This window comes from Carassius gibelio, chromosome B5 (assembly GCF_023724105.1).
Source record: "Carassius gibelio isolate Cgi1373 ecotype wild population from Czech Republic chromosome B5, carGib1.2-hapl.c, whole genome shotgun sequence".
NCBI lineage: Eukaryota > Metazoa > Chordata > Actinopteri > Cypriniformes > Cyprinidae > Carassius > Carassius gibelio.
In genome coordinates this window covers 12,721,507-12,747,902 of record NC_068400.1, presented here as the reverse complement: position 1 = coordinate 12,747,902, position 26,396 = coordinate 12,721,507, and the positions used below count along the sequence as shown (strand labels likewise).

General features: G+C 35.2%; 1 protein-coding gene across 5 annotated transcripts in view; it reads right to left on the bottom strand.

Annotated features, from left to right (window-relative positions):
* Positions 1 to 26,396, bottom strand: part of pdlim5a (PDZ and LIM domain 5a) — a 42,525-nt gene that overhangs the window by 2,322 nt on the left and 13,807 nt on the right. Inside the window, exons 4-11 of one of the 5 annotated variants that reach the window (XM_052557357.1) lie at positions 15,299 to 15,335; positions 11,554 to 11,573; positions 10,006 to 10,026; positions 9,889 to 9,906; positions 9,535 to 9,713; positions 9,198 to 9,237; positions 2,264 to 2,358; positions 1,603 to 1,777 (exon numbers count right to left, since the gene is read on the bottom strand). In XM_052557357.1, the coding sequence (XP_052413317.1) occupies positions 1,603 to 1,777; positions 2,264 to 2,358; positions 9,198 to 9,237; positions 9,535 to 9,713; positions 9,889 to 9,906; positions 10,006 to 10,026; positions 11,554 to 11,573; positions 15,299 to 15,335 (585 nt within the window). Of the gene's footprint in view, positions 1 to 1,602; positions 1,778 to 2,263; positions 2,359 to 9,197; positions 9,238 to 9,534; positions 9,714 to 9,888; positions 9,907 to 10,005; positions 10,027 to 11,553; positions 11,574 to 14,179; positions 14,557 to 15,298; positions 15,336 to 26,396 lie in introns of all 5 variants that reach the window. The other 4 variants (XM_052557358.1, XM_052557359.1, XM_052557356.1 and 1 more) reach the window with 4 other exon arrangements.

Below are 26,396 nucleotides of genomic sequence, written 5' to 3'. Positions count from 1 at the left end.
GATTTTCCTTCTAGCTGAACTTTTCCATTAACATTTTCCAAAAGTAATAAGGACTGTACTGTGAAACCTTCAATGGGTTGCACTTTTTGTAGATAGTTGCCTATCTTGAATCAGAAAATAGTTATATTGTGTGTTTATCCCCCACAACTGTTTTCAGTTTCATCTTAGATCCAGTATACCCCACTGATCTATATAAATCATGTATTATATAATCAAATAAACAGGTAGAGCCACAAACAAACAGCCTGCAATTCCATTTGTTGCCACTAGATGCACATAAATAACACACTTTATCGGTAATTAGTAAAGATCTGAATCTCAGATGTAATTCAACAAGCTCAGGGTTTAATTTGCTAAATGAAGGCTCTTTGAGAAGAGGCTTATTCCTAATTACTGTCTCTCACACACACATCTCGTTTGCCGCCGTAGGTGTGTGATATCTGGTATGTGTTAGTGTTCCTGTAGCTCAATTGGTAGAGCATTTTGCTTCTCAAGGTTGGGGGTTCGATTCCCCGGGAACACATGATAGGTAAAAATTGATAGCCTGAATGCACTGTAAGTCACTTTGGATAAAATCCATCGATTTTAGTAGTGAGTCACTTACAGTAGCCTGTTACTAAGCTAACAGCTAAATACTTTAAGAAGCACAAAGACATTTTTTTGATAGATAGATAGATAGATAGATAGATAGATAGATAGATAGATAGATAGATAGATAGATAGATAGATAGATAGATTATTTAAATAATAATTATACATATACATTTATACATGTATATATACATTGACCATTTACCATCTATATAATAAAAATTATCTGTATTATAATAATAATGAAATATTTAATTTTATGATTATATATTTTTTTTTATAAATAATCTGTTATTAAATGAATTGTACTAATATATAGTAACATTAATTATATTAACATTATGGTAATAATCATAGTGAGGTTATATTAATTATACTGTAAATAATAAACTATAAAAAATTATTAAAGTATCCAAAAAAGTATATTTCTTGTTTTCTCACCATCTTACATACTTTTATTTACTTATTTTGCACAGAATTGTGAGAAGAATATATGTGAGGCTGCTTTAGATTTTTGGATAGAAGTGCATCCATGATTTCTTACAATGCTTACTACATAGTCAGCTCACTATGAATTAGATCAGAATCAGAAAGAGCAGATTTGAGGGTAACTGAAAGTTAAAACTAATCATTATAAACATGCATTATATTCACAGCAAAACTCTATTAATGACTTTGTGATTTTATGCATATCACATCTTGTAAAAGTGAGCTAGAGGTGCAGAGAAAACAAAATATCAATGTCAATGTTTGTTAAATTAAAATTGACAACAATGAATCAATAGAACCAGCTGTTGTTAAACATGTTTTTAAGTATCACATTCATTTTGGCTTTTGCATTTTTTATATTGTGCATCTGTTCCAAAAGGAAGTGAGCTGCTTTGCCTATCTAGACAGCATTGAAGAGAATCATAAGCATAATCCCAACAAGGGATTGTTTGTTCCAAAAGTAGGTGGCAGCATTATGAAGCCTTCTAGGATATCTTATTCACTGAATACTAGTTTGTGTACCTGATGATCACATCGCAGTGAGCGCACACAGGAGTGCGTGTTCCAGCAGGGATGTGTTCTGCCATCTGGACCAATGAGGCTTCGTCTTTGGGGTGTGGGCGGGGCCTGGGCCTGTCCAAGGCGGGGCCTAAAGGAGTACTGTTGCTCATGACACCAAAAGTGGGAGTGATGAGACCTGCCAAAGACACACACAAATACACAAACACTCATTAGATCTTCAACTCGTCTCTGGGTGTCTCCGCTTCTTTAATGTATTAAATGATAAATTAAAGGCTGGTGCACTTAGAAAATGTCTGAATTGCTAAGCCTGAATTGCCCCCCTTAGTTACTGTTGCTATATCCGACAAGTCATGCTGCTCTCATGCCACACATCACCTTCTCACACAGTGAAAAATACATTGCTTAGCATTCATGTCGACATACAAGACAGAGCAGGCTACCTTTAGTATGAAACAAAGTTGCTGCTTTCAAATGTGAACATTTTTTAAGAAAAAAAATAAATAAAATTTAAGGTCTTCAATGTGACGTGACAGATCACTGTAGTGCCTCAGTTCAGTTTTTTAAAAAATGCTAGATTTGTAGTGTATACAGAGAGGAGCACTGTGGTCATTATGTGCACCGGAGAGAAGCTGGATCTTCAGTTATGAGGTTATGATATTACCTGCTGTGCTTCTGACAGGTGTTCCTGGGGCTTTGATCATGGTCTTTACAGGACAGATGACATGAGCACTGGGCTGAGAATCATCCAGATCCTCACTGACACACCAAACACAGAGAGAGAGACATCATTACCAAGCCAAGAAAAGCATAAGTGAAGGTCAAATTGCAAACAACCTTTTATTTCATAAAGAAAGCAGTATGCAATATGTACATTTTGTGCAGTATATGTATGACAGTGGTCTCCAACATTATTTCATTCAGGAGCATATTTTTAAAAATGAATGCGTCTGAGAACTACCAATGTTTTACAATACTTAAATCTCTTAAATATAAATCCAAACTGTTATACAAGGAATTGTTCAAACAGTTTTATGACAAAAGCCAACAAATAAAATTAGCACATATGCAATTATTGTTTGCATAAACAGTGAAATAAAAACATGAGGATTTGATGGCCGGATTTTTGTAAACTAACAAAATATTTTCATAAAATGTTATCTACTGACATGCACCACGTTTAAATAAAGTTTTGACCATTTAGAAAAAAAAATATATATATAACATTTCAGCTTGGGGAAAATTCAAATAACCTCAGGCTGATATGTCAAGTATGTCTTGGCGTGTCTGAGACCTCTGCTGTATGATCTGTCTGTACATGATGTACAGCACTGTGGGATTCTTATGCAACCGCAGAATCCAACAAATATTTATTAGACAGACTAACTGCATCTCAAATGATGCACTATGCACTATGCACTTACACGTACTCAAGCCTGTAGTGTATGAATTATATAAGGTTATTTTGTCATTCATTATAGGAGTCTGATAGCCCCTCGTAATTAAAGATGTGACAGTTGAGCGCAATAAAGTGTCGAACATTCCACACTTCCTTTCTTTGGTTATTTAACAGCATCATCCGGGTTTTTAAAGTGTACTTTTTCTTTTTGTAATTTTCAGTGTGAACACACTACTCACACTATTTATACTACAAAACTTCACATGTTCTTCTTCTGCTCATCAAGTTTGCATTTATTCACCCCAAAATACAGTAAAAGCAGTAATATTGTGAAATACTATTGTCATTTCAAATAACTGTTTAATATTTGAATATATTTTAAAATTCAAAATGCAAATGCAAAGCTGAAGTTTCAGCATCTTTCCTCCAGTCTTCAGTGTCACACGATCCTTCAGAAATCATTCTAATTTGCTGATCTGCTGCTTAAGAAACATTTCTGCATGATGCATTTGTTCATGATTCTTCGATGAAATGGTAGTGCATGTAGATGAAAAACCACTGAATTTCAGTAACTATTTTACTATAATACTATAAAATGATTACGTATCAACAATCTGTTAATTATTAACTGAGAATAATATAATTACATGTACAGAATAATGCATAATGAAAATTATCCACATCACTCCAGTCCAGGCCATAAATTAAAGTCTTTCGAAGCAAAAAGCTAACAAACAAATTCAGCATTAAGGTGTTTTTAACTTCAAACCATTGCTTATGTCTAAAATCTGAGTTCTTTATTCATAATATTGCTTTCTGTTAACTGATGGACCGCGGTGTTGTGGATTACTTGTGGATAATTGTGTTGTTTTTATCAGCTGTTTGGACTCTCATTCTGACGGCACCCATTCACTGCAGAGCATCCATTGGTGAGCAAGTGATGGAATGCTACATTGCTCCAAACCTGTTCTGATGAAGAAACAAACTCATCTACATTGTGGATGGCCTGAGGGTGAGTACATTCTCAGCAAATTGTCTTTTTTGGGTCAACTATTACTTTGATCATTGGACACTGGAAACTGTTTTCCATGATGGTTAAGTAATCAGTATATAAACAGCTGAAGCCACACAGAGCTCACACTCACGCCAAACACAGCTCATTTCTACTGTACCTAGAGTACAGACAGACATGCCATCACAACGCTCATTAAACACACAGCAGGTCTGCTTGTGTCGTCCAGCAGTTTAAATTTAGCGAGGCAGGAAGGGAATATTGATGGACAGGAAGACAGAAGTTTGGCTCTGAGCATCTCGAAATCTTGGGTGGCCGTCACAAACACACACACCGTGCCACCCTGATTCTCTGCCACACAACTGCTCTCCGTCAATCTCTCCTGTCTAATTACAAGCCCCCGGAGACTGAATGTTATGGAAATGCCAGCCATAGAAACCAAAAGGACCACCGTTCAGTTCTGAATCTGGACGCTGATGAGATATTCCACACATTCACCAAAATACAAACAGTCACACTCATACAGTAAATGTCAGAAAAGAAGTTTGTACAGTTTTAAGTGATACAACAACAGATCTAGTGTTGAAAATGAAGTCAGTATTGTGTGTTTGTTTGTGGTTAGAGGATCATTTTAATGTCCCTAAAGTAATAAAATAACTAAGAATAAATCAACTAAAACTAACAAATGAAAATATAATAAATACTATATAGACATATATTTAAAAAAAGTCTTAGAAATGACATAAACTATTACAACAAAAACAATCACACACACACACAAAATCAAAACTCAATGTTTAAGTCAACTGATTAAAGATACTGGCAATTGCTAAGTATATAATAACATAATAATAATACTAGTAATAATATATATAACATATATAATTATATATGATATATATTAATTTTACCTTTTTAATAAATTCCGTTCAAATGAATGCATTATATTTTAGATGCAATTAACTGCATTGCTATACACTAATTCAAATAAATAATATTATTTACAGTGCTATTTCTTTTTTCAACTGGTCCAAAGTACCATAGTAACACAGCACGGTCGGTAGTTTTTTGTTAGTGAAACTGATAATCCTCCATATTCAGTAAAGGAATAAGAGACACCATGTTAGCTTATTCCTCCATGATATGACAAAAACAATATAGGATAAAGAAAAATATAACTGATGGTGGCAGCAGGATACATCACACACAATGGAATCGACTTCATTCAGTGAAGATAACAAACTGAGATCCACACAAACACAGTAACACACAGAAGCAGAGCAGAAGACAGACACAGTAATCAGAGTGATCATTACTGCTCTCAACCAATCAGATTCATTACACAGAAAATAATCCAATCAGAGTGGAGCAGCACAGCAGGCTAATCGAATGAGAGAGGAGCAATCGGCAAACACACAGGAAGTTCTCCATCACACACATCCATGAGCAAGCAGAGGAAACCTGTCAGTGTGAACCTGATCACAGTGATCTGAGCCCATTTATCATTATACATATATACTTGTAGACATATAGACATATAAACATTTAATGTTATTCTTTTGTCCAGTAAGATTTTCCATTTGTTGCAGCATATAAAGCATGTTTTGAAAGAAAGGTTATGTCAGTCAGATGAACGAAACCTTCAGAATATAGATTCAAAATAACTGTAATGTTACCGTAAGTGCTGCTGAAGTGATGATTCTCATTAAGATTTGAAAAAAGTCTTTAAAGATATGTATTGTAATTCCACTAGTCTTCCACTAGTATGTTTTGCTTCCACTAGTCTGAAAGAAGACATGTTATAAAAGCAAAATAGCCCAAAACTGACCAATGCATGAAAAACCACATTTTATCCGATAAGAAGGAAGAGTTACTGCTGCTCTCTAGTGACGACGAATAAAAACTGCAGCAGTTCCATCACGAAATCAAAACTAAAAACATCACATATAACTGCACATTTCATCTCTCCCTGTCTCTAAAATGTGTGTGGAAAAATACAATGACTAATTATATCATATCATTTCTTATAAAATATGTTTTATGCTTTTCAACGTTACAAGTTAAATATGTAAATTACAGTATGTTTTATGTTGCCTAGAACTGTGAACTAAACGAAAAATATTCACAGAATTACTCATCGTTTTTAGGAGCATTTTGGAAACTAGGAACACTTCATCATAACAATCTTTACTGGATCTTTGTACTGTAGAGACGCTTTTTAAAAGAGCCACTAGTTTTATATTGAGCAGGTTTGTGGATCTGGTTATTTACTTGTGCATAACTGACTGGGTAAACATCATGACTTTGGCTTCAAATCAGTAACTGAGAGACATAAACAGATAAAAACACTGACACAAATAAGAAAATACACAACAGAAATTCTTCAGAAAATACAAGCCACTTTATTCTATTTTGCTTCATAAGGAAAACTAGGGGATGAAGAAATTAAGTCAAGAATTAAAATAAATGTTAAAACATAAAATACAATTTAGCAGAGTTTAAAAGAATATTCTGGGTTTAAAACTTGCAGAACAGCATCTGTGACAGGCTTGTCGTATATCTAATTATATGAAAATAAATATTACATTTACACTAATGCACTTATATTGGAAGTCCATAGAGCGCCAAATAATAATTCAAATACACACAGTTTTGAATATATAACAACAATGCATAAACCTGTTAACAATTAAAACTGCATTTAAAACTTGGGTCATGACCATGCAACTAACTGGATACATTTCTGTTCAGAAAAATAATTATTAAGATCTACAAGAACTAAGCATTTTCACAAAAGTATGAGCTGCACATTTCCTCACAGAACACCATAGAAGTGCATTACTGTAAATGCTGCTAGATTTATTGGACAGGTCAGGTGAATTTAAAATTTTTTTTAGTGTTTATCGACAGATGCTCTGTGTAGTTTCACTAGTTTGGAGCCCAAAATGTTAATTTAAATAGGAATCAAAAGAACAAAAGCTGAAACATTACAGAAACAAAATAAGATCCAAGCCACACGTGTAATACAATACTGTAGTGCAACTAATAAACTTCTCTAATAAAAATCACTAAATCCACCAGAACAGAGTTTGAGATGTGTGGTTTGAATTTGACACTTCAAATCTCCACAAACACACTTTACAGAGCTCGTGTTGCTGTTTCTTGTGACGATTCAGATGCTCTCATTTCCGATTAAACAGCCGTTGTATTTTTACAGTCTCTTTTCAGATTCCAACACGGAAACGTCCCACAGAGACCCGCTCACACACACACACACACACACACACACACATACACACTTTTACACCAGGCTGAGGACGTTAAGGGTTCGAGCAGACACTCCATGGTGCCAGTCTCTGAGTTTATGATATTTAGGTCCGATCTTAGGATTAATCTTCACTACCCTGTTCACAGAGAATGAACAAGAGAGAGAAACAGAAACAAAGACAGTATGTAGACAGCTGTAGAAGTGAATGTCTTCAGCACAGAGACTGCAAACCATGCAGACGGAAATGCCACTGCACACGAGTTTAATTTACTTCTGTAACTTCCCAAACCGAGCTTTAATGTATTAGTCAAATACACGGCACACACTGTATTGTCATAATAAATTGCTTTTCTTTGGAAAGCGGAGCCAAGAAACTTCACACACTATGAATTCACCCACATAAAACGTTATTACATGACAACTTCAACGACAGACCATCAACAGTGAAAGGTTACTAGAAAGACTCTCAGTTTGGGCCTATGGATAAAATGTAGGTGTATGAGCTCTATAATGTGTCTTACTATTTAAGCCATAAATACCTGATATTTTATACTCAGAAAAAAAGCCTTTGTATAATACATTAGTATTAGAGCTGTGAAACGATTAATCGTGATTAATCACGATTAATTGCATCCAAAATAAAGGTTTTTGTTCACATAATATGTGTGTGTGTACTTTATATAAATACACACACAAGCATGTATATATTCAAGAAAAATAAGTTACGTTTATACATTAAATACACACACACACACACACACACACACATTTAAATACATGTCAATAAATACATTTTAAAAATTTATGCTGTATGTGTGTGTATTTATATATACATTATAAATATACACAATAAACACACACACACACACACATATATATATATATATATGTAAAAAAAACTTTTATTTTGTATGCGATTCATTGCTATTAATCGATTGACAGCACTAATTGTAATGCGTTATATGTTTTCATAAATAACAAAATAACCAAAGTAAACATGCATTTGAATATTTTTAGGTGTGTTTGTCATGTGCTTTAGTGCATTACACTTTCTAAATGTGTAGCAATGAATAGATAAGTATTATGATGTATTATAACTGCTTAAAGTTATTAACGAGATCATACAATGCATTATAAGGTGTCTTACAAGGCATAATAAATGCAAAATTCTACTTTTATAATATTTTATATATAAAGAAATTAAGTAAAGAGTTACCAAAAACTACATTTAAAAAATATATATATATAATCATTTTTTTCATTATTTCATGCTTTAGTGATGGTTATGGCCACAGAATAAGGCTGCAAGAATTACAAACTGAAATAGACAATCAGTTAAAAAAGCTCATGTCATATTTAGCTCAAGCTTTTGAGGTTGATAACCAACACTTTCTTTAGGTTAAAGGGATACTGTAGTTCACAGAAAAATTTTAATGTTGGCAACATTTGCTCACCCTCAAGTTGTTCCAAACAAAAGATGATAGACATCGACTTCCACAGTATGGAGTTAAAAAATACTATGGAAGTCGATGTGAACTGTACTGTCAACTATTTTGTTCCCAACATTCTTCAAAATATCTTCTTTTGTGTGCAACAGGTTTGGAACAGCTTGAGGGTGAGTAAATTACAGAATTTGTATTTTCAGGTTAACTATCACTTTAAACACTTCCTTTAACTGCCCTTTTGTTGAGGAATAAATAAAAGGACTATTTTGTTCCCTAGTGCTGGAAAGTGTCTGAGATCTGCCCATTCTGGTTAACTAGAGCCAGAGCTTTAACAGAAACACCACCAAATAACAGGCCACGGGACGCCAAACTCACACAGGTAAATAACAGAGAAAACCTGAACAAATCTTCATCACAAAAACTAAAAAACACACAGCACACACTCCAAAACAGCAGGCGAGCAGAGGAACTTACTTTGTTGTCTTCTTCGCTGATTCAGCCTCCTGTGAGAGATCTGAAAGACATCAACATTATACAGAAAATACATTAAAAATGTTTAAAAGACATTCTCATTCATGTAAATCTTTATCTCAAACTAGTGTTGAAGGTTTTCCACACAACGGGTCTAATTCATGAAACATGAGTAGGACAAAATAGTTCATAAAACCATTGTTATGTAAACAGTGCAACAATGCAACAATTTAAATAAGAATACTTTTCTGATTATTAATATTAAAATAACACAAATGCATATAATAAAATATAAAAATGAATAAAATAATATTTAAAAAGCAATGAAATAAGGTCTCACCGAATTCAGACTCAGTGCCGGTGATTTGGGCCAGGATACGGAACGAGCGGGATTGTGAAGTTCCTGTCCGTGGACGCCAGTCCTCTGTGTCCTCCATGATGCGTTTCCTGCTGGCATCACCGTGAGTCGGGACGTGGTAAAACTCAATGTCTGTCTCTGTGATAGGTTTACGAGGAAGTCTACACACACACACACACACACACACACACACACACACAAATGCTGTCAGTCTCTTTTTCATGTAATCATACTGCATATCAAATGCACAATTCAACAAAAATATCAAACAGCATAGCATATCAAATGCACAAAGCAACTGAGAAACAAGGGCACTGCTGGTTATTCCCTCTTTACCTGTTCATTGCAGGTTTTCTGAAGGAGGCACAAAAAGGAATAAGAAAGATAACACATTTCAATCATGCATTCTCTTTTAGAAGGGTTTTACTGATTGCACACGTTTCAGATACTCACTTAAACACAGTTGGAGGACCACTATGAAGAATAAAATAAAAAACTGTCATTACATAATGGAAAGGCTTTTGGGGGCATTTAATTCAAATGTTCTCTTGCAAAAACGCACCGTGGTTAATCATGGTTTCTGAGTGCCAAAATACTTAGGTAGCCTGTTAGCCTACAGTTATTGCTTATACTGTAAAACACCTTAATATGAAGCCTTCACAATCGTTCAGTCATTTTTATATTATAGCAGTGACTTATATCGAGTAAGTCTGCGCAGTTTTGCTTTAGAGCTATGGTAGCCTATTGTGACAGCTTGATTACCGTGGTAAAACTTTGCAAGGGAACTCAAATTCAAGTTAAACTTGGGGGGTGAGTGTATTCAAAGCACCAGAAGCTTCTTTTTAAGGTTCTGGAGAGAAAAACTTCTCAGAAAAAAAAAAGTTAAGACTTATTTTGAAGATTAATTCCAGGAAGTTCGTATCTTCACTGATTGTATGGGGACGAAGATCATAAAATCGGCAGAAATACCTCAAATGCCGTCTTTTTGCGCTACCCTTGCCAGTATTTCCGTAAATAGGTAATATTAAACATTAAAAGCTTTCGAGTTTTAAAATCCTCCAAAGGAAATGAAAACAAAATGCCTGTAGAAACGCATGAGGCCAGAAGATGGCGGTGCAGCACGTGGAACAAAACACGCGCGACAGATCTGAGAAGAAACTCCTGAACACGTCACAGAGGGAACTTAACATGCATGGCGTCAAACTCACGTCATCACACTCATGCGAAACAAACAGAAGAAACAACAAACCAAAACCCAGTTTTGCTTTGCTTGAGTCTGCTCTGGGGAAAAAAATAAAAACCATCACTGAAAATTCTAATGGTTTCCACTACAAAAACCATTACAGACATAACAAAACATCAACTTTTTACAATAAAAATGGTTTCCTGTAGTGTGTTTTGGGACATATTCCTTTAGGTTTTATTGGTTTTAACAAGCCACCAACAGACGGAGACGAGAGACCCACAGAGTCCATTACAGTTTCCATTTAACCAATACAAGTCCCATTATAACAAGCAAAACCATTACAAATTTTGTGATGGTGTCTATTGTTTTTCTTCAGCAGAGGTCAGCAGTGCTACACTAAAAAAAATATTTCTGTTTACTTTTGGTAAACCATCTGAAAACCATGTGAATCCTAGCAGGCTACATAAACATGGTGATCATTAAGTACATCATTAAAATACTGTGATATCACCATCTGATACTGCACTATGATACCAATCAAAGGAAGAAAAAAAATAAACATGAAAAGTAGGCCTACCATGGGTCTTGAATATTTACCACATCTTGAGTACAATGTAAATTAGACTACATTCAATACAAGACAAGTTACACTAACGTTCTTCACAATGGTAATTATATTCACAAAGAAAAGCAAAGCACTCTCAAAGTTTAGATGAAGGAAAATTCTTGGGAAAACAATGTTTTCACTACAAATCATGGCAATATTTACAACACACACACACACACAATGAAAGAAGCATCCGTATGGTACTGACTTTGTGGCTGGAGTCATTTGCTGAAAAGAACAGAGGAGAAAAATAACCATTAAACTCATTCAATCATCTCATCACTGGCTAAATATACATAACACTGATCCCGAGGCCCTCTGAGACAGACCAACAGATGGATGAACCTTGATTTTCAATTATGGATACGATTTTTGACCATAAGCAACAATTTCAAGTTAAAATACCTTGTTGGATTTATTTCTTTCAAACACACAGATTTGTAACTTCACAAGATGTTAGTTGGTGAACTGGAGTGGTGTGAATTATTGTGATGTTTTTATCAGCTGTTTGGACTCTCATTCTGACGGCACCCATTCACTGTAGTTGATGCATTTGGTGAGCAAATGCTGAATTTCTCCAAATCTGTTCTGATGAAGAAACAAGGGTGAACTATTCCTTTAAAAACACCATATTGGTCTGACAAAGAGAAAAACTAAATTAATCCAGAGGAATTCTTTCCATTCAAACAAAATACAATATCCAAAACCGGGCACACACAGGGCTGCATTAAGGAGGAATATGTTTTCTCTACAATTGCCTATAAAAATCATAAAAAAACAGGACTGGCATTGATTTGAATCTATAATGTACAGCTGTATGAGGATAATGAGGAGGATTTATCACAGTTTATGAGAGAGGGAGGATAAAAACCATTCAATGAGTGCAAAGTATGACGAGAAGCATTTGGTTCGCATCAGTTTTCTCTCCCACATCTGTAGTATTTTCCTCTTTCTCTCCTTTTTCAGACACAGCGTTCAGCCATTTAACAAATAATATGTTTAGAATGAAATGCTAGCATACTGTGCAGAATATACTGCATATTTTGGCACTCGTAGCAGGTTATATCCCATGAATACTATGTGCACATACTGCAAAAATAGCAGTATGACTAGTATAAGTAGTGTTCCGAACAGTTAACGAGAAGCAGAATGGGTTTATTAGGTGATTAAACTCTAATCTGTGCTGATGGCAGGCTGATATTATGCTGTAAATGTTATTAGCACACAAAAAACAAACTAAATCACAACAAACATGCTGATTTGATGATGTGAGTCGCAAAATATGCGTGTGCATCAGCACATGTAATTAGAGACGTAGTTCATCTGCGTAATAATATCAATCAGCACTTTAAAACCATCATTAAAATATGAAACCCACACAAAATACATCTGAGCTTCCCCTGGGGCATTATCCAAGGGAGAGCCCTCAAACACACACACACACACACACACACACACACACACACACACACACACACAGACACACCAAAACACACAACAGATAGCATTACACAGAGCTAAATATACAGGCAAACATCAGAGCCACTGACACCTGCCTGTAAATGCACAGAATCTCACATACGTCACTGCGTGAAAAGAGATACTGAGAGATGCTGCCAGTATGAAAGAAAATTCCGAAACATTAGTGGCCTAAAGATCCCCCACGAAAAATTATTAAAAGTATATAGCATATAAAGTAGAAAAACTATGTATTCATTGAAAACAAGGGTAAAAATGTATATTTGATAGATGTTCTTCCTACTTTGGTTGGGTTTAAATGTTGGCATGACTTCTGATAACTCCATATGATGTTGTGCCAAGTATTCAAAACTCACCTGTTATGTACTTATGGTTTAATCCATCCAGCTGAAGTGCATGTTTGGACTTAACCATGTTACAAAAAGGGGGACATCATGGAAACCAACTAAATACAGTTTTAAATTTAAATTCAATGTTTTGTTCTCAGTGACAGAGTCTGCTGTTGGCAATATGAAGATCTTCAAAAAAAAAAAAAAAGAGTTCAACGGTGCGTTTTGGAAGTAAAAGCGTAATCTAAAATCTATGATTTTTAGTGAAAAAATCTGAACATTTAAAGATAGACTGAACGTGAGCTCAGAGGTAGTTTAAAAATAGTATATGCATTCAAAATCATAAACTGTAAGCCATAATTTAGTTTAAATAAGTCTAGTGCTGGGTAATATTGCAATTATATTATAATTATTTTGTCATACTGTATGTTGTAGTTTGAACTGCGATATGACATTTGAAAATATCTCATATTACTATTACATCTAGACACAAAGAACAAATGTGCTAATGGAAATGCACAAAAATGGAACATTGTAGTAATTTCTAACAACAAAAGAACATTAAAGCCTTTGCTAAAACAGCTTAAAATTATCTGATTTAGTAGAAGCTGTTGTTTTAACTTGTTCTGAACAGTGATATATATGTAGAAAGTTTTAGTAAATGTGTTTTAGCTGAAAAATGCCTTAAAACCGGCTAAAACCATCTAATAGACCCAGTAAATCAGCTTATACTGGGTTAAGATGCTTTTTGTACCAGAGATTTGTTTACATCATTTACAAAGTTTTATCGCATGTCTACTCTAAGAATTCCCTTCTATTGTAAGTGCACAGCCTTGTCTCTTTGTCCTTACATACATTTTTGAAAATATTTTCTGAATATTTTTTTAAAGATATTTTCTTAAACATTTATGGAGAAAACAAACTGGAAATATGCTTCCAGAACCCAGCCCACTGAAAAAGCAGTTGTCACGTTTTGAGTTGAGCTCTATGTTGGGTGGAGCACTGAAGTGTCAATCAAACTCTTACCCATTCATGTGAAAGCTTTCACCCTGGCTTTCCAGCAGGCCCCGCCTCTGGCCCATGGCAACCTCACAAGCATTCTCATTGGAGTAGAGATTGATGGGTGTGTTATACACTGAAGGGCGGGGCACCGCCGGTAGATGATTGGGTGAGCCATCAGTAGGAGTGGGCGGAGCCTGTGGATTAGGGTTTTGAGCTGAGGAGGCGGGTGCAAAAGCAGACACAGCGGACGGAATAGAAGCTATGTGTGATGACCCTGCCCCTGCAAACGGGCGAGCACTCCTATTGGAGGATGAAGTGATGTGGGTGAAGTTTGTGATGTCAGAGGAAGATGGAATGGCGGTTGTCATGGAAACGGGTTTGATGATTTCCACGGAATAATCCTAAACACGGAGGAAAGCACATGCAGGACTCAAAACAACAACAGCAACTCCAAAGTCAAGGCAACAACAAATGGATTATACAAAAGACGCTACACCACTGGAGACCTCAATAATGTTTGTCAGAATGTTCAGAATGGAATATTAGCTGACCACTTACTAAATACAGCATATATTGTTTTAGAAAAAGTATGCAAGACAGAACAGTTTATGCCATGATAAATATTTTGGTCATATGACTATAGCTTGAATGCATTGCATTTCACTTTGGATAAAGGGGTCTGCCAAATGTAAAAATGTAAATGCAATGCATAAATGTAAATAATCATATCTATCAGGGATTAAAACTGGACAAGCAGCTTTCTACATTAAACATGCCTCGTAATGAGGAACGTGCATCATGTGACACCGAAGTAGCACACTGTTTCACAATATATATATATATATATATATATACATATATATATATATATATATATATATATATATTAATAATAAATGTTCGGTAAGCATTGTTCTAGTATTCTATTCTGAACACAACCTAAATGCAGCATGTGATTTTTAGCAATTCAAGACAGATAGCTGAAAGCAACAAACACACTAATGTTTTCTACAAACATGCACAACTATAATGCATGCATACATAGAGCTGTGTGTCTGTCTCAGAGGGGAATAATGACATACATGTATACACAATACTCCAGTGTGTGCTCTGGCTGGCTGTATGTGTGTATAAAGCTCATACCTTTGGTGCCACATCTGGTTTTGGAAGACTGGAAGCTCTGTTGGAACACAAGCAATGGACAAAAGCATTAAAGAATCTTCTGTGACCACATCTTGAGCTGAAGGTGGCAGAACACAGGGAACATCTTAATGTGGTTTGCTGTAAAATCATAGGCCTGTATTAATAATGCCACGGAGCGACCGCATGGAAGTTTGCAGAGTGGTTCTGAATTAGTTTCGCCTGCAGGGGAGACAGAATTATGTTTGGATCCTATAAAGAAACCAGGTTTGGTTTTAAACTAGTGGTGGTCAAAAATGTGGAATAATTATGAAGTCTCTTATACTCAACAAGCCTGTAATTATTTGATCAAAAATACAGTAAAAAACAGAAATAATATGAAATGTTAAAGAAAAATTTTCTATTTGAATATTTTTTCAAATGTAATTTAATCCTGTGATACAATGATTAGTTTTCAGCATCATTCCTCCAGTCTTCAGTGTCACATGATCCTTCAGAAATCATTCTAATATGCTGATTTGCTGCTCAGCTATTAATAATGATTCTTATTATTATTATCAATTTAGAAAACAGTTACTAAAATTAATATTTTTGAGGAAACTGACACATTTTTCAGGATTCTTCCATGATTAGAATATTCAAAAAACAACATTAATTTGTAACATTTTAAATGACTTTATTGTGGCTTTTGAATGGTTGTGTTTGATTTTGATTATTATTATTTTTTTTTTATGAAACAAGCACAACATTAAAAATCATAAATGTTTTTTGCAAAGCTTATCAGCATATTAGAATGATTCCTGAAGGATCATGTAACACTGCAGACTGGAGTAATGATGCTGAAAATTAGCTTTGCATCATATTACATTTTAAAATATATTTAACAGAAAAGTGTTATTTTAAGTTGCAATAATAATTTACAATAATGTTTCTGTATCTGTGATCAAATAAATGCAGCCTTGGTGGGCAGAAGCCATTTAAAAACTCTCAATCATTCCAAACGTCTGACTGGTAGTGTATGACATGGTGTGTTATTAAACTCAAACGATGCTTTGACAGTAAGCGATACTGTTGCTGTGCATGTGTGTGTGAGGCCAGCAGAGCGCTGGAGTATTAGTTACCATCTCTGAGAAGCTGAACTCAAGACCTTCTAGAACAATCTCACACATCTTTTAGTTTTTATTTATTTATGAATCCCTTTGACCTTTACAGATGCTCCTAAAGGGAGGTTTTGTCCGATTTAGCTTCTGGGTACAATTTTGTACCTAAAATACAGTCACACACATCTTGAAGAGTGTAATATAATAGGAGATGGAAGCATTTGCTCCTACAGTATATGTGTCTCATCTTTGTTTCTATGTAAACACACACACACACACACACACACGTGACCACGGTGAGTTCATGAGAAGGCTGTGTATCCCTCTACGGAGCTCTTTAGAGCGAGCTGATCCGCTCAGATGAACATGAGCACTCACACGCAGCAGTTATGAGCTAATACTCTGTTCTTAGTATCACTCAATATAGATCCACAGAAGACCAGCAGAACAACGGCAGAGAGAGAGAGAGAGAGAGAAAAAATAGTCTGATTTAATTCTTTTTAATTTGTAAACTACATTTTTTTTTCATTAATTTATTTCATGTTCAATGAAATTTGATATTCAGTCTTTAAATATCCTTCCTGTTGGGCCAATCACAATGTTGTAAGGAGCCAGTTTCTTGCATGGCATGAAATAAGCAAATCAAATGAAATCCAAATATTAAAATACAGAGATATTAAAAACAATGCCACAGATTAAAACACCTCAAAATGGCTTTGATAATACACTACTGTGTATATAAGATTTTTCTATAAGAAATTAACATTTTTATTCAGCAACAAAGCATTAAAATGATCAAAAGTGACAGTAAAGACATTTCTAATGTTACAAAAGAGATTTTCAAGTAAAGTCTATCCTTTTGAACTTTTCTATTCATCAAAGCATCCCAAATGTACACAACACAAACGTTTCCACAAAAAACTGTGCTTTCCTGTCAGCTCTACACTGTCCTCTCACAATGAATGCATAAAATACACAAATATAACTTTAAAAATAATTAACACGCATCATGTTTATAGATAGATCAAATTCTTAAAACATTCTGTCATTCTACAGTATTATAATGACAAAGAAAGAGAGAGAAAATACACACACACACACATAATGACAAAAATACCAGCACAGGCAATAACCCTGCGATGAGAGTAAGTCTTAAATTACATATGGAACTGTTTATTAAGTTAATAGTATTTAATTGATAAACAAAGAAGGTCATTCTTACATTCATAAACTCCTTAGACCATTTTATTACACTCGAATGAACAGCTCTTTGTGTGTGTGTGTGTGTGTGTTCGTTCATGTTTAGACAGAAACATACACAATCCCAGCAAACAGGAAATGTCCTCAGAACTTTGGCTTTGGTTTCTTACTTGTCCACCGTGAAGTTTCTGTGATATTCTGGTCTGAAGCACAAGTTCCTCCTTTAGTGCAAGTCTGTGGGATTTCTACTACTACTATTATCCACTATGTGAATACCATAAGTCTGATCACTTACATTACTACACATTTACATCTGTAGCACAAACGGTGGACATCTGCTCATCATGATACTCTCTCAGAGCATCTGTTTGACGTCTCGTTTATATCTCACACCCTGAGACTGCAGTCTGATGCACGACTTGCTGATTTCCCTTCATTAATAACTAAAACTCTTTCAAACTCCACTTTCCTGTGTGAATGAACATTTGTGTCTGGGTGAGAAAAAAACGGAACAGAATATCCCATCTGTGTTATCTTAATAAGATAGCAGTGAGATAAATGGAAAACTCCTGCTTCTCAGACAAGTCATATGTTGACATTGGGTTGCACGATAAATCGGATTTCTCTCAATTTATTGAACATTTATTTGCCTGCTGGTGATTGTTTATTTTAATTTGGCATATGCATTCTCTTGCATTGAACACAAGCCTCCACAAGTTTTCAAGGTTGCAGTTACAAGATTTCAAGAGTGTAAATCCACCATTCAGAGCTTTTTTACATAAATCAATACATTTTCTGTCCAACGGTTTACTTAAGGTGCGGTCAGACTAGCCTTTGAACGTGTGAAATTATTTCGGACGCCACTGCGAATATGGGCGGGAGCAAGATATAACGGTTTCCCCTCAGTTATCACAACATGGATTAATCTGTGCTTGTACTGTGTCTTTATGACGGCGTCGAAAGCGTCTTATTATATTGTACTCTCCGTCTCTCTCTCTCTATAAATATACTTAACAATAAAAAATTATAGAACATGTCCTCATTCAAATATACCATCTGTTCCTATTTCCGTTAACACTGCGAACCATGCGGCTTCTTTTTATTATCTTTTAATATGTATTAACGTTATATAAAATAGGACGGCTAAAATTAGCACTTCCTTCATTTTTTTTAATTTCTGTACAGAGAGGTCACGCAGTATCGATCATCTACTGGTCACACGACTTCACGTGATGCGAATTCGCAGGTCAGAGTTCACCAAACTTGAACTTTCGAACGCAGCGAAATGTGAAATAATTTGCATGAGCCTGCGTTTCCGGTCTGACGCATTCGCATGTGTATGAATGGAAGTCAATGGAGAGAAAAGTACAGTGTGACCGCCCCTTTAATCTTCACAACCTGGCAACCATGCGCCTGCACTCTCTACATTAAAGAAAAGCCCTGATGAGCTGAAAACACCAGCAAACATATCACCTTTTTTTGATTAATGACAATATTTATGACTTTTAATTATGATTATATTTTTCGATCGAAATAATCAAGATTAAATAGTTAATAATGATTATTTTGCCAAAAAAAAAAATGGAATCACGAATGGAATGGAAAGGTTCAACTGATGTTAAAGGATCTTGAAGGAACCATCAATGCCAATTAAGAACCTGTCACACCACAGTCTGTCCAGCAGAGGGAAACCTTGAGCACAAGACCTTCCACAACTTCCTCCTGATTTCCTGTTAATGATTAGCTCAATGATATCACCTGTGCCTGGCTTGTTAGTGTTTGTGTGTGGGCATATATAAGGCCTGCATTTATTTGAATCTTTGCTCAGTCTTGAAGTTCTTTTGTTTAGACAGATCCTTTGGCCCTATGTTTTGGATTTCTTTGAGAGACTTTTTGCTCAGAACTTTGACCTGCTTATTTGTAGGCTTTACTTTGTTTTTTGGACCTTTTTGCCTTGTGGATCTGAACCTTCTTCAGCCATGCTTCAGAATTTAACTTTCATGTTTATTCAAGAAAGACACTAAGTAAAGACAGTTTGTTTTTTCTCCAATCCTGCCTTGTGTGGTTCTCTGCAATTTGGGTCTACACTGCTCTGTGGTGTAGTGGCTAGAGCATTGGGCTACCTGCAACACATTCTGGGTTCTAGCCCCGGTTGTGACAGAACCATTATCTTTGAGATTGTATGTAAGATTGTATAGGCTCAAAAAATGGCATTAAATTCACTCTTAAAAACTAAGGCTCCAATTACAACCAGAAATGGTTTTCTACAGAACTTTAAATGGTACTGGTAACAACAATCTACAGTAAGTACCATTTCTTTAAACAACCCAGAAATCAGTAGACTGATCTGAAAACTATAATGAAACCTCAAGAATATTTTTCAAAGTATCGTTTATATATATATATGAAAGAATATTGATGTATGATTGAATATTGATTTCTCTGTGAGCTATTCCTTTAAGATGCGTGGAAATCCGGGATTACTATATCAGTAATTAATCAAGAGAGCAAAAGGACATGAAGGAAGGTCATTATTATATTCTTTTCAAGTTCAAAACCATGTTGATTAGAATAATCTGAGGGTGGAAATTTCATTATGCTTTGAACTCTCTTCCAAATGTTGATTTTTTATCCCGCTGTATCTCGCTAATGGAAAATGGGATGTTATCCAGCTGTGAGATCCTGTGAATGCCGACACACACATTCAGGGATGTGCCGAAGTGCAGGACAGTGTTGTTCCGGTGAAACTGGATTCAGCTTACACTTTTAGACAGTTAAGAGCTTAGAATTCACAGAGAGAGAATTTAGAGATAAAAGTGCTTTTTAGGTTTACAGAGTAATTTAATGCTTTGAGAGCAGTCACACACATGGCAAACAAATCATGTTCATGTGAGGGCAAACTGACCATCCTACACAGTCCAGAACAGAAATGCAGGTTTTGCAACAGCTAAAGGACCTGACTGATTCACACTCTCTCTCTTGTTCACATAAGACATCTGTGCAAACCTGATTCATAAAGAAGACATGTAACCCTGATGCTGCCCGATTTTAAGAGTAACAAATCTGTCTGTGTTCTTGTTTGAGCAAAGAATTGCAGATTGCACAGTGCTAATGCTAGTGTAGTTGCATTGGACAAAACTAATTTTGCTCACACAAGTATATTTTTATTGTAGAACAGCTTCCAAAAAAAAAAAAAAAAAAGAGGATAATTTCTGTACCTTTAATGATTGTTTCCAACCTTGCTGCACTTGCGGTGTTCTTGTTCAAAAAAGGGCTGGCCTACAACATTTTTTTACTGTTTTCCTATTATCACCAAATCTTGGATTCAGTCTCTTGCACAGGTTTTGTACTTATTTTTGGAACTGATTGATCTTTGGTGTCATTGAGCTTATGGACCTCTTTTTTTTGTGAATATTTCCAAAATGATCCGTTAATATTTTTTTTCACTCCAAACACAGAGGTGCATAAGCTCAGATCGATGAGGCCTCTGATTAATCAGTTAAAAAAAGAAACAAAAAACCTTTGCTAATTGCAAGAAAACAAGTTGATAAAAAACTGACAGCAAGATTTAGTGAAAATATAGCGTGATAATAGATTTACAAGCAATTTTTAAAGGTAATACTTGGTAAATTAGGTGAAGGATTTTCAGCACAGCAAAAGAAACAAGACTTGTTTTCTGAAAAAAAAAAAGAGTTGATATTTAAAAAGCAGGGGGAAATATCGTTCAATGCGGTAAGAATCTCCTTCCTTGACTCAAATGTAAATGTAAAACATTTGATACAAAATTGGTTTAAAAATGCAACAAAAAAATTATTGACAAGATGATTACTTGAGAAACTTGTAAAATGAATCATGCAAATGATCCAAAACTCAAGTGTGAGTGGAGTAATGCTTCACTTTAAAAATAAAAAACAGTGTGCACTACACAGTAAGCTATGTTTCCACTCTGAATGTGCACACAGAAAATGAGTCACACTAAACTTCAAAATAAACAATACAGTAACTAAGCCTAACTCTAGATCTGGCACCTTGTGCTGGCACTGTCTCTCTCTGTGTCCCATTGTTTACAAATGTAGCTAATGAAATATCAGTTATAATAGATGAATTACAGAGAAACATTTGTGTTCTCTCTGCATCTGACTCCAAATGTCCAAACTGTTTTTCTTTCAGAATAATCTTTCAGACATTTGGTACACAAGAGTGTTAACAGTCCAAATTCAGATCTGCGAGAGTCGAAATGAAGTTCATCTGGTGAGAAAGTCGACTCTTAACAGGAACTTGAACAATATTAATAACACTACTAAAATAAGTGTACAGTATTATTACAGCTTCATTCATTCATTAGTGTCAGTGCTGATTTTTATGAAAATAAATACATGCATAAACATTTTCAGAAAACTTCCCCAGATTCATCTAATACTAATTAAGGAACTTTCCACAGTGTATTTACAAGAAAATACTATTTCAGTTTTTCTACTTCAAACTTTCAAACTTTAATATAACGTGTTACATGATGGTTCTATGTAATTGTTTAAAAAATGTACTAAGTGATTTTTTTTTCTAAAAAGTTTTTCACTTAGAAGCTATATATTTCCCTTGTTCTTTGAGCATCTTTAACTCATAAATATTAAGCATCAATAAGCTCTTCGGTCTCTCTCTGGGAAAGTGAACTCATGTCAGGGTTGTTATGATCCTGTGGTTACGCAAAAGTGGTTTGAAATGAAGTTTAGCTGGTTTAATTAAACCAAGCTAAACATGTCCTCCAATCGGTCAGAAAAACACCTCCCACAAACCCATATAATCAAGTAACATGCATTCAACCCTGCTGTGAACGCTTGAATCGGATGCTATGTTTGACATCTTCTGTGCTTAGGAAGTTGTGTGGTCAGTTTAATCTGCGCTCTGATGAGGATCTGGCACCCGTCTGTGTGTGTAAGCGTTCAGAACCAGCGAGGATCATTTGTGTGTTTGGATGTGGCCTAACAAACGTCAAACCTGAAGCGTAACACAAAAACAGACAGATGCATAAACAACACATGCGTACAATCAAGAACACACACGCAAAAAGGGAATAAGAATTACAGGTTTTCGTTGTTTAGCATAGTTTACGTGATTCAAGCTGTTGAGAGAGGGCGTTCAAGGGCAAAAAAACAACACTGAGATTTCACAATTCTTTTTCCCTAAAGTAATTTTGTTGTTGTTTCAGTGGATATAAACTCATTTAAGTTCATTAATGTGGAAACAGAAGCCTGTCGTGTCTCAGAACGGCCAATATAAACATCTTCCAAACACACACACACACACACACACACACGTCAACACAAGGCAAGACCCTTCACTTCAGCCTTCTTGGTTACAAGCAAGTACAGTACAGCTCAGGTTTACTAGACCGAAATCTAAAAAACTGACTGTAAAAAACATCAAAACAGGCAAATCTGACAACAGCATTAGAAATTATGCTTGCACAGTCCAAGTAGGTATCGCTGCAGCCCGGAGACCTCCAAGTGGGAGGAGCTTTTGCCGCAAGTGGGCTGGACTTCACGGAGACCTCCAAATGGGAGGAACTTTTGCCGCTAGTGGGCGGGACTTTACAAATGGGCGGGGTTTACGCAGAAATTTCAAATTGCGTCATTGCCAGGGTGCGCGCGTATGAGGATGGCATAAATTAGCGATACTGATGAAAAACAGATTTATTGTTTTTCATTGTAGTTTAAATTTTATTAACAAGAGGTTCTTATTTAATTTTGTGACAACTGCAAACATTCAAGTATATTAAATGATATTCATTTCATAATTACATCAGTTTCAAGAAAATGAATGAGTAATTTAAAGCAATAAAATGTTTACTGTATGTTAATGTTTTTCTTTAATGCAAGTTTGAAATCTGAGGGAGAATTATATTTTTTAGATTGTTACAACCCCCTTGGCTCTAGGTGAAACAACATAACAAAAGGCCACACATGGAAGTAAATTTGACAAATAAACATTTAATTTAAAAAAAGAAAAAAATCTAAATAGTAATACGAGAATTAATAATAAAAAAAAAAAAAAACATTCCAAGACTTAAGAGGAAAATATTAATGGTACTAAAGTCCAATTTAAGACACTCTTTTCTCCATCTCCTTTTTATCACCAACTCAATCACAGGTAATGCTCCACACCATTCAAAATTCAAATTTTATTTGTTATATGACATGCAAAAGCAGTGAAATTCAGGTCTGGCATACTCTTTTTAGACTGTGCAAAAAATAAGAGAAAATTTAAATACAACTAATGAAACAACAGGAAAAAAATAAAAAGTTTTTTTGGGGGGATATAATTAAATACAAATAATGAAATATACACAATATTAAACTATTAAACTACTACACAGATGATTTGTAGAGATGCTTCACAGAAACTGCTACACAGATGATGTGCAGAGATGTAAACAATGTGCAGTGAGGAGGAGTTGCATAGTTAGGTTGTGTCAAAAAAGTGCAGAGTGCAGAGAGTTATTGGGTAGCCCTAAACAACTAGTCTATAAAGTTCAGTGTGTTTAATGTCCTTGTTAGTAGTCTGATAACATGAGGGAAGAAACTCCTCCTGAGCCTCTCTGTTTTTGCCATCAGACTGCAGAAGCGTCTGCCTGACTGTAGCAGATTTCCAGAGTGTTTGGGGTCTTTAAGGATCTTAACAGCCCTAGATTTACATCTCCTGTTGTGGATTTCTTGCAGAGAGGGGAGAAATGCGCTCAGCTACTCTTTGCAGGGCATTTGCATAGCTGCTTACTCTCTCCATGGGGTCCCATTAATGATGATTTGGGTAGATCCACTGCTGCCTCAAATAGAAAAGAGTTATTGTAAAATATTATTACAATTTACAATATGACTGTTTCTACTGCATTGCTGAACAAATAAATGAAGGCCTGGTGAGCATCAGACTTCAAAACCATTACAAAATCTGTCCAACCCCATACTAGAATAGATATTTAAGGAACCTGAGCTTTTAACCTTCTTGATTTTTATCAGCATTTGAACACTTTGCTGCTGCTTTCACTCCAAGGCTATGGATTATATTTTTACTGGAATGAAGTGTCATTAGTCACTAAACATTCAGTCCAATGACATCCTAAAATAATTCACTGTTGACAGGTTAACATTAACTAAAGTACAATGATAACATTAATGAAAGTACAGTGAGACGTCCACAGAATGTAATGTCATTTACATTCCAACATTTGTCATTTAGGACAGTCTCTGACCATACCCCTGGAGCAATTTTAGGGACAAGCGCTGTTGCAAATGTCCACCTTTAAAGTATGAACATAATTTATCCACACAAAGACCCACTCACACACACACATTAGTCAAAATTCTTCAGACACAATAAATTACACATCTTGATGAAAGAACAAAAAAAGGTGGAAAGAACAAAAAAATCAGGAAAGTGATCCTTTGAGTTTGCAGAGATAGGCGATAACCAGGTCATTGAAATTTAACTTCCGGCCACCCAGACTTGAACTTTCTGTAACACAAAGTTTACACATAATGTTTTTGTTTGTTGGTGTTTACTACAATGACAAAATTAATTTTACACCTTAGAGGCTACTGTTGATATGTAATGCATGGTAGTGGACACTGCAGTTTTCTTCATATATCATCCACTGTTATTGAAACATGAATTTGGTAATTAAACCAAATGTTTCAATTGCATTACATTATTTGAATTAACGTTACACGTAAAAATAGATAACATTTTAAAAATATAACAGCAGGTTTTGAAACAATGACCAGCTTTGTTAAAGTCAAGCATAATCAGTTAGGAGTTTTAACTAAGACTCATTCTTATGGAACACTGTACTAAATCTATTAATAGTTATTGATCGCTTAAATATCAGTGCAGTTATAATACATAGGACTACATATTTTACGTAACGTTAGTCACAATATGCGTCTCTTCAGTGTCCATAATCTGCAGCGTAAATCCTAAATATGTGTTGCAGAAATATTTAGCACAAAAGGGTAACAGACACAATAAAGATGTAATTTATCTGTGCTGCTAATGCTGTTTTAACGCGCTCTCGGATTTCGTATATATGAGTTTTGAAGGTAAAAACTGCACATGAATGTCCTCCCATTTTCAAACTGGAATGCAATGAGCTTGTAATCATGATTTAACTACGTCAAGACTAAAACATCAAGTGCCAAGATACTGCACTTTTTCACAACTTGTAATACGTTTTACAACTCTAAACTTACCCCATTCAAATTCCTCTTTCTTGACGCTGAAAAGCCTTGGGAAGTTGACGTCGTCTTTTTTTTTTTTTTTTTTGGTGGGTGGGGATTCGCAGCGTGCATTAACCCCATGACATTAAATAAACCAATCAAATAACTCTGGAGGTTTGTACAGCCCACTTGGAGCTTAAGTCCCACCCATTTGGAGCTGACCCGCCCATTTGGAGCTGGCTCCGACCTCCGTTTATACCCATCTCGCACAGTCTGTAATAAATTAAACAGCAATGATTTATCCCTTTTTTTTAATTACTAAATGCCCAGCTTTCCTCCTTTACTATTGCACTTGTGCAATGAGACAAAGAAAATGTATTTCCCCTTTAAATTAAGCTACAGAAACAACTCAAATGTTTAGAGAAAATGTGTAAATTGTCAATTTTTTTATGTTTTGATATAAGAAGCCTTAAAGGGTTAGTTCACCCAGAAAAATCATAATTATGTCATTAATAACTCACCCTCATGTCGTTCCAAACCCGTGAGTCCTCCATTTATCTTCAGAACACAGTTTAAGATATTTTAGATTTAGTC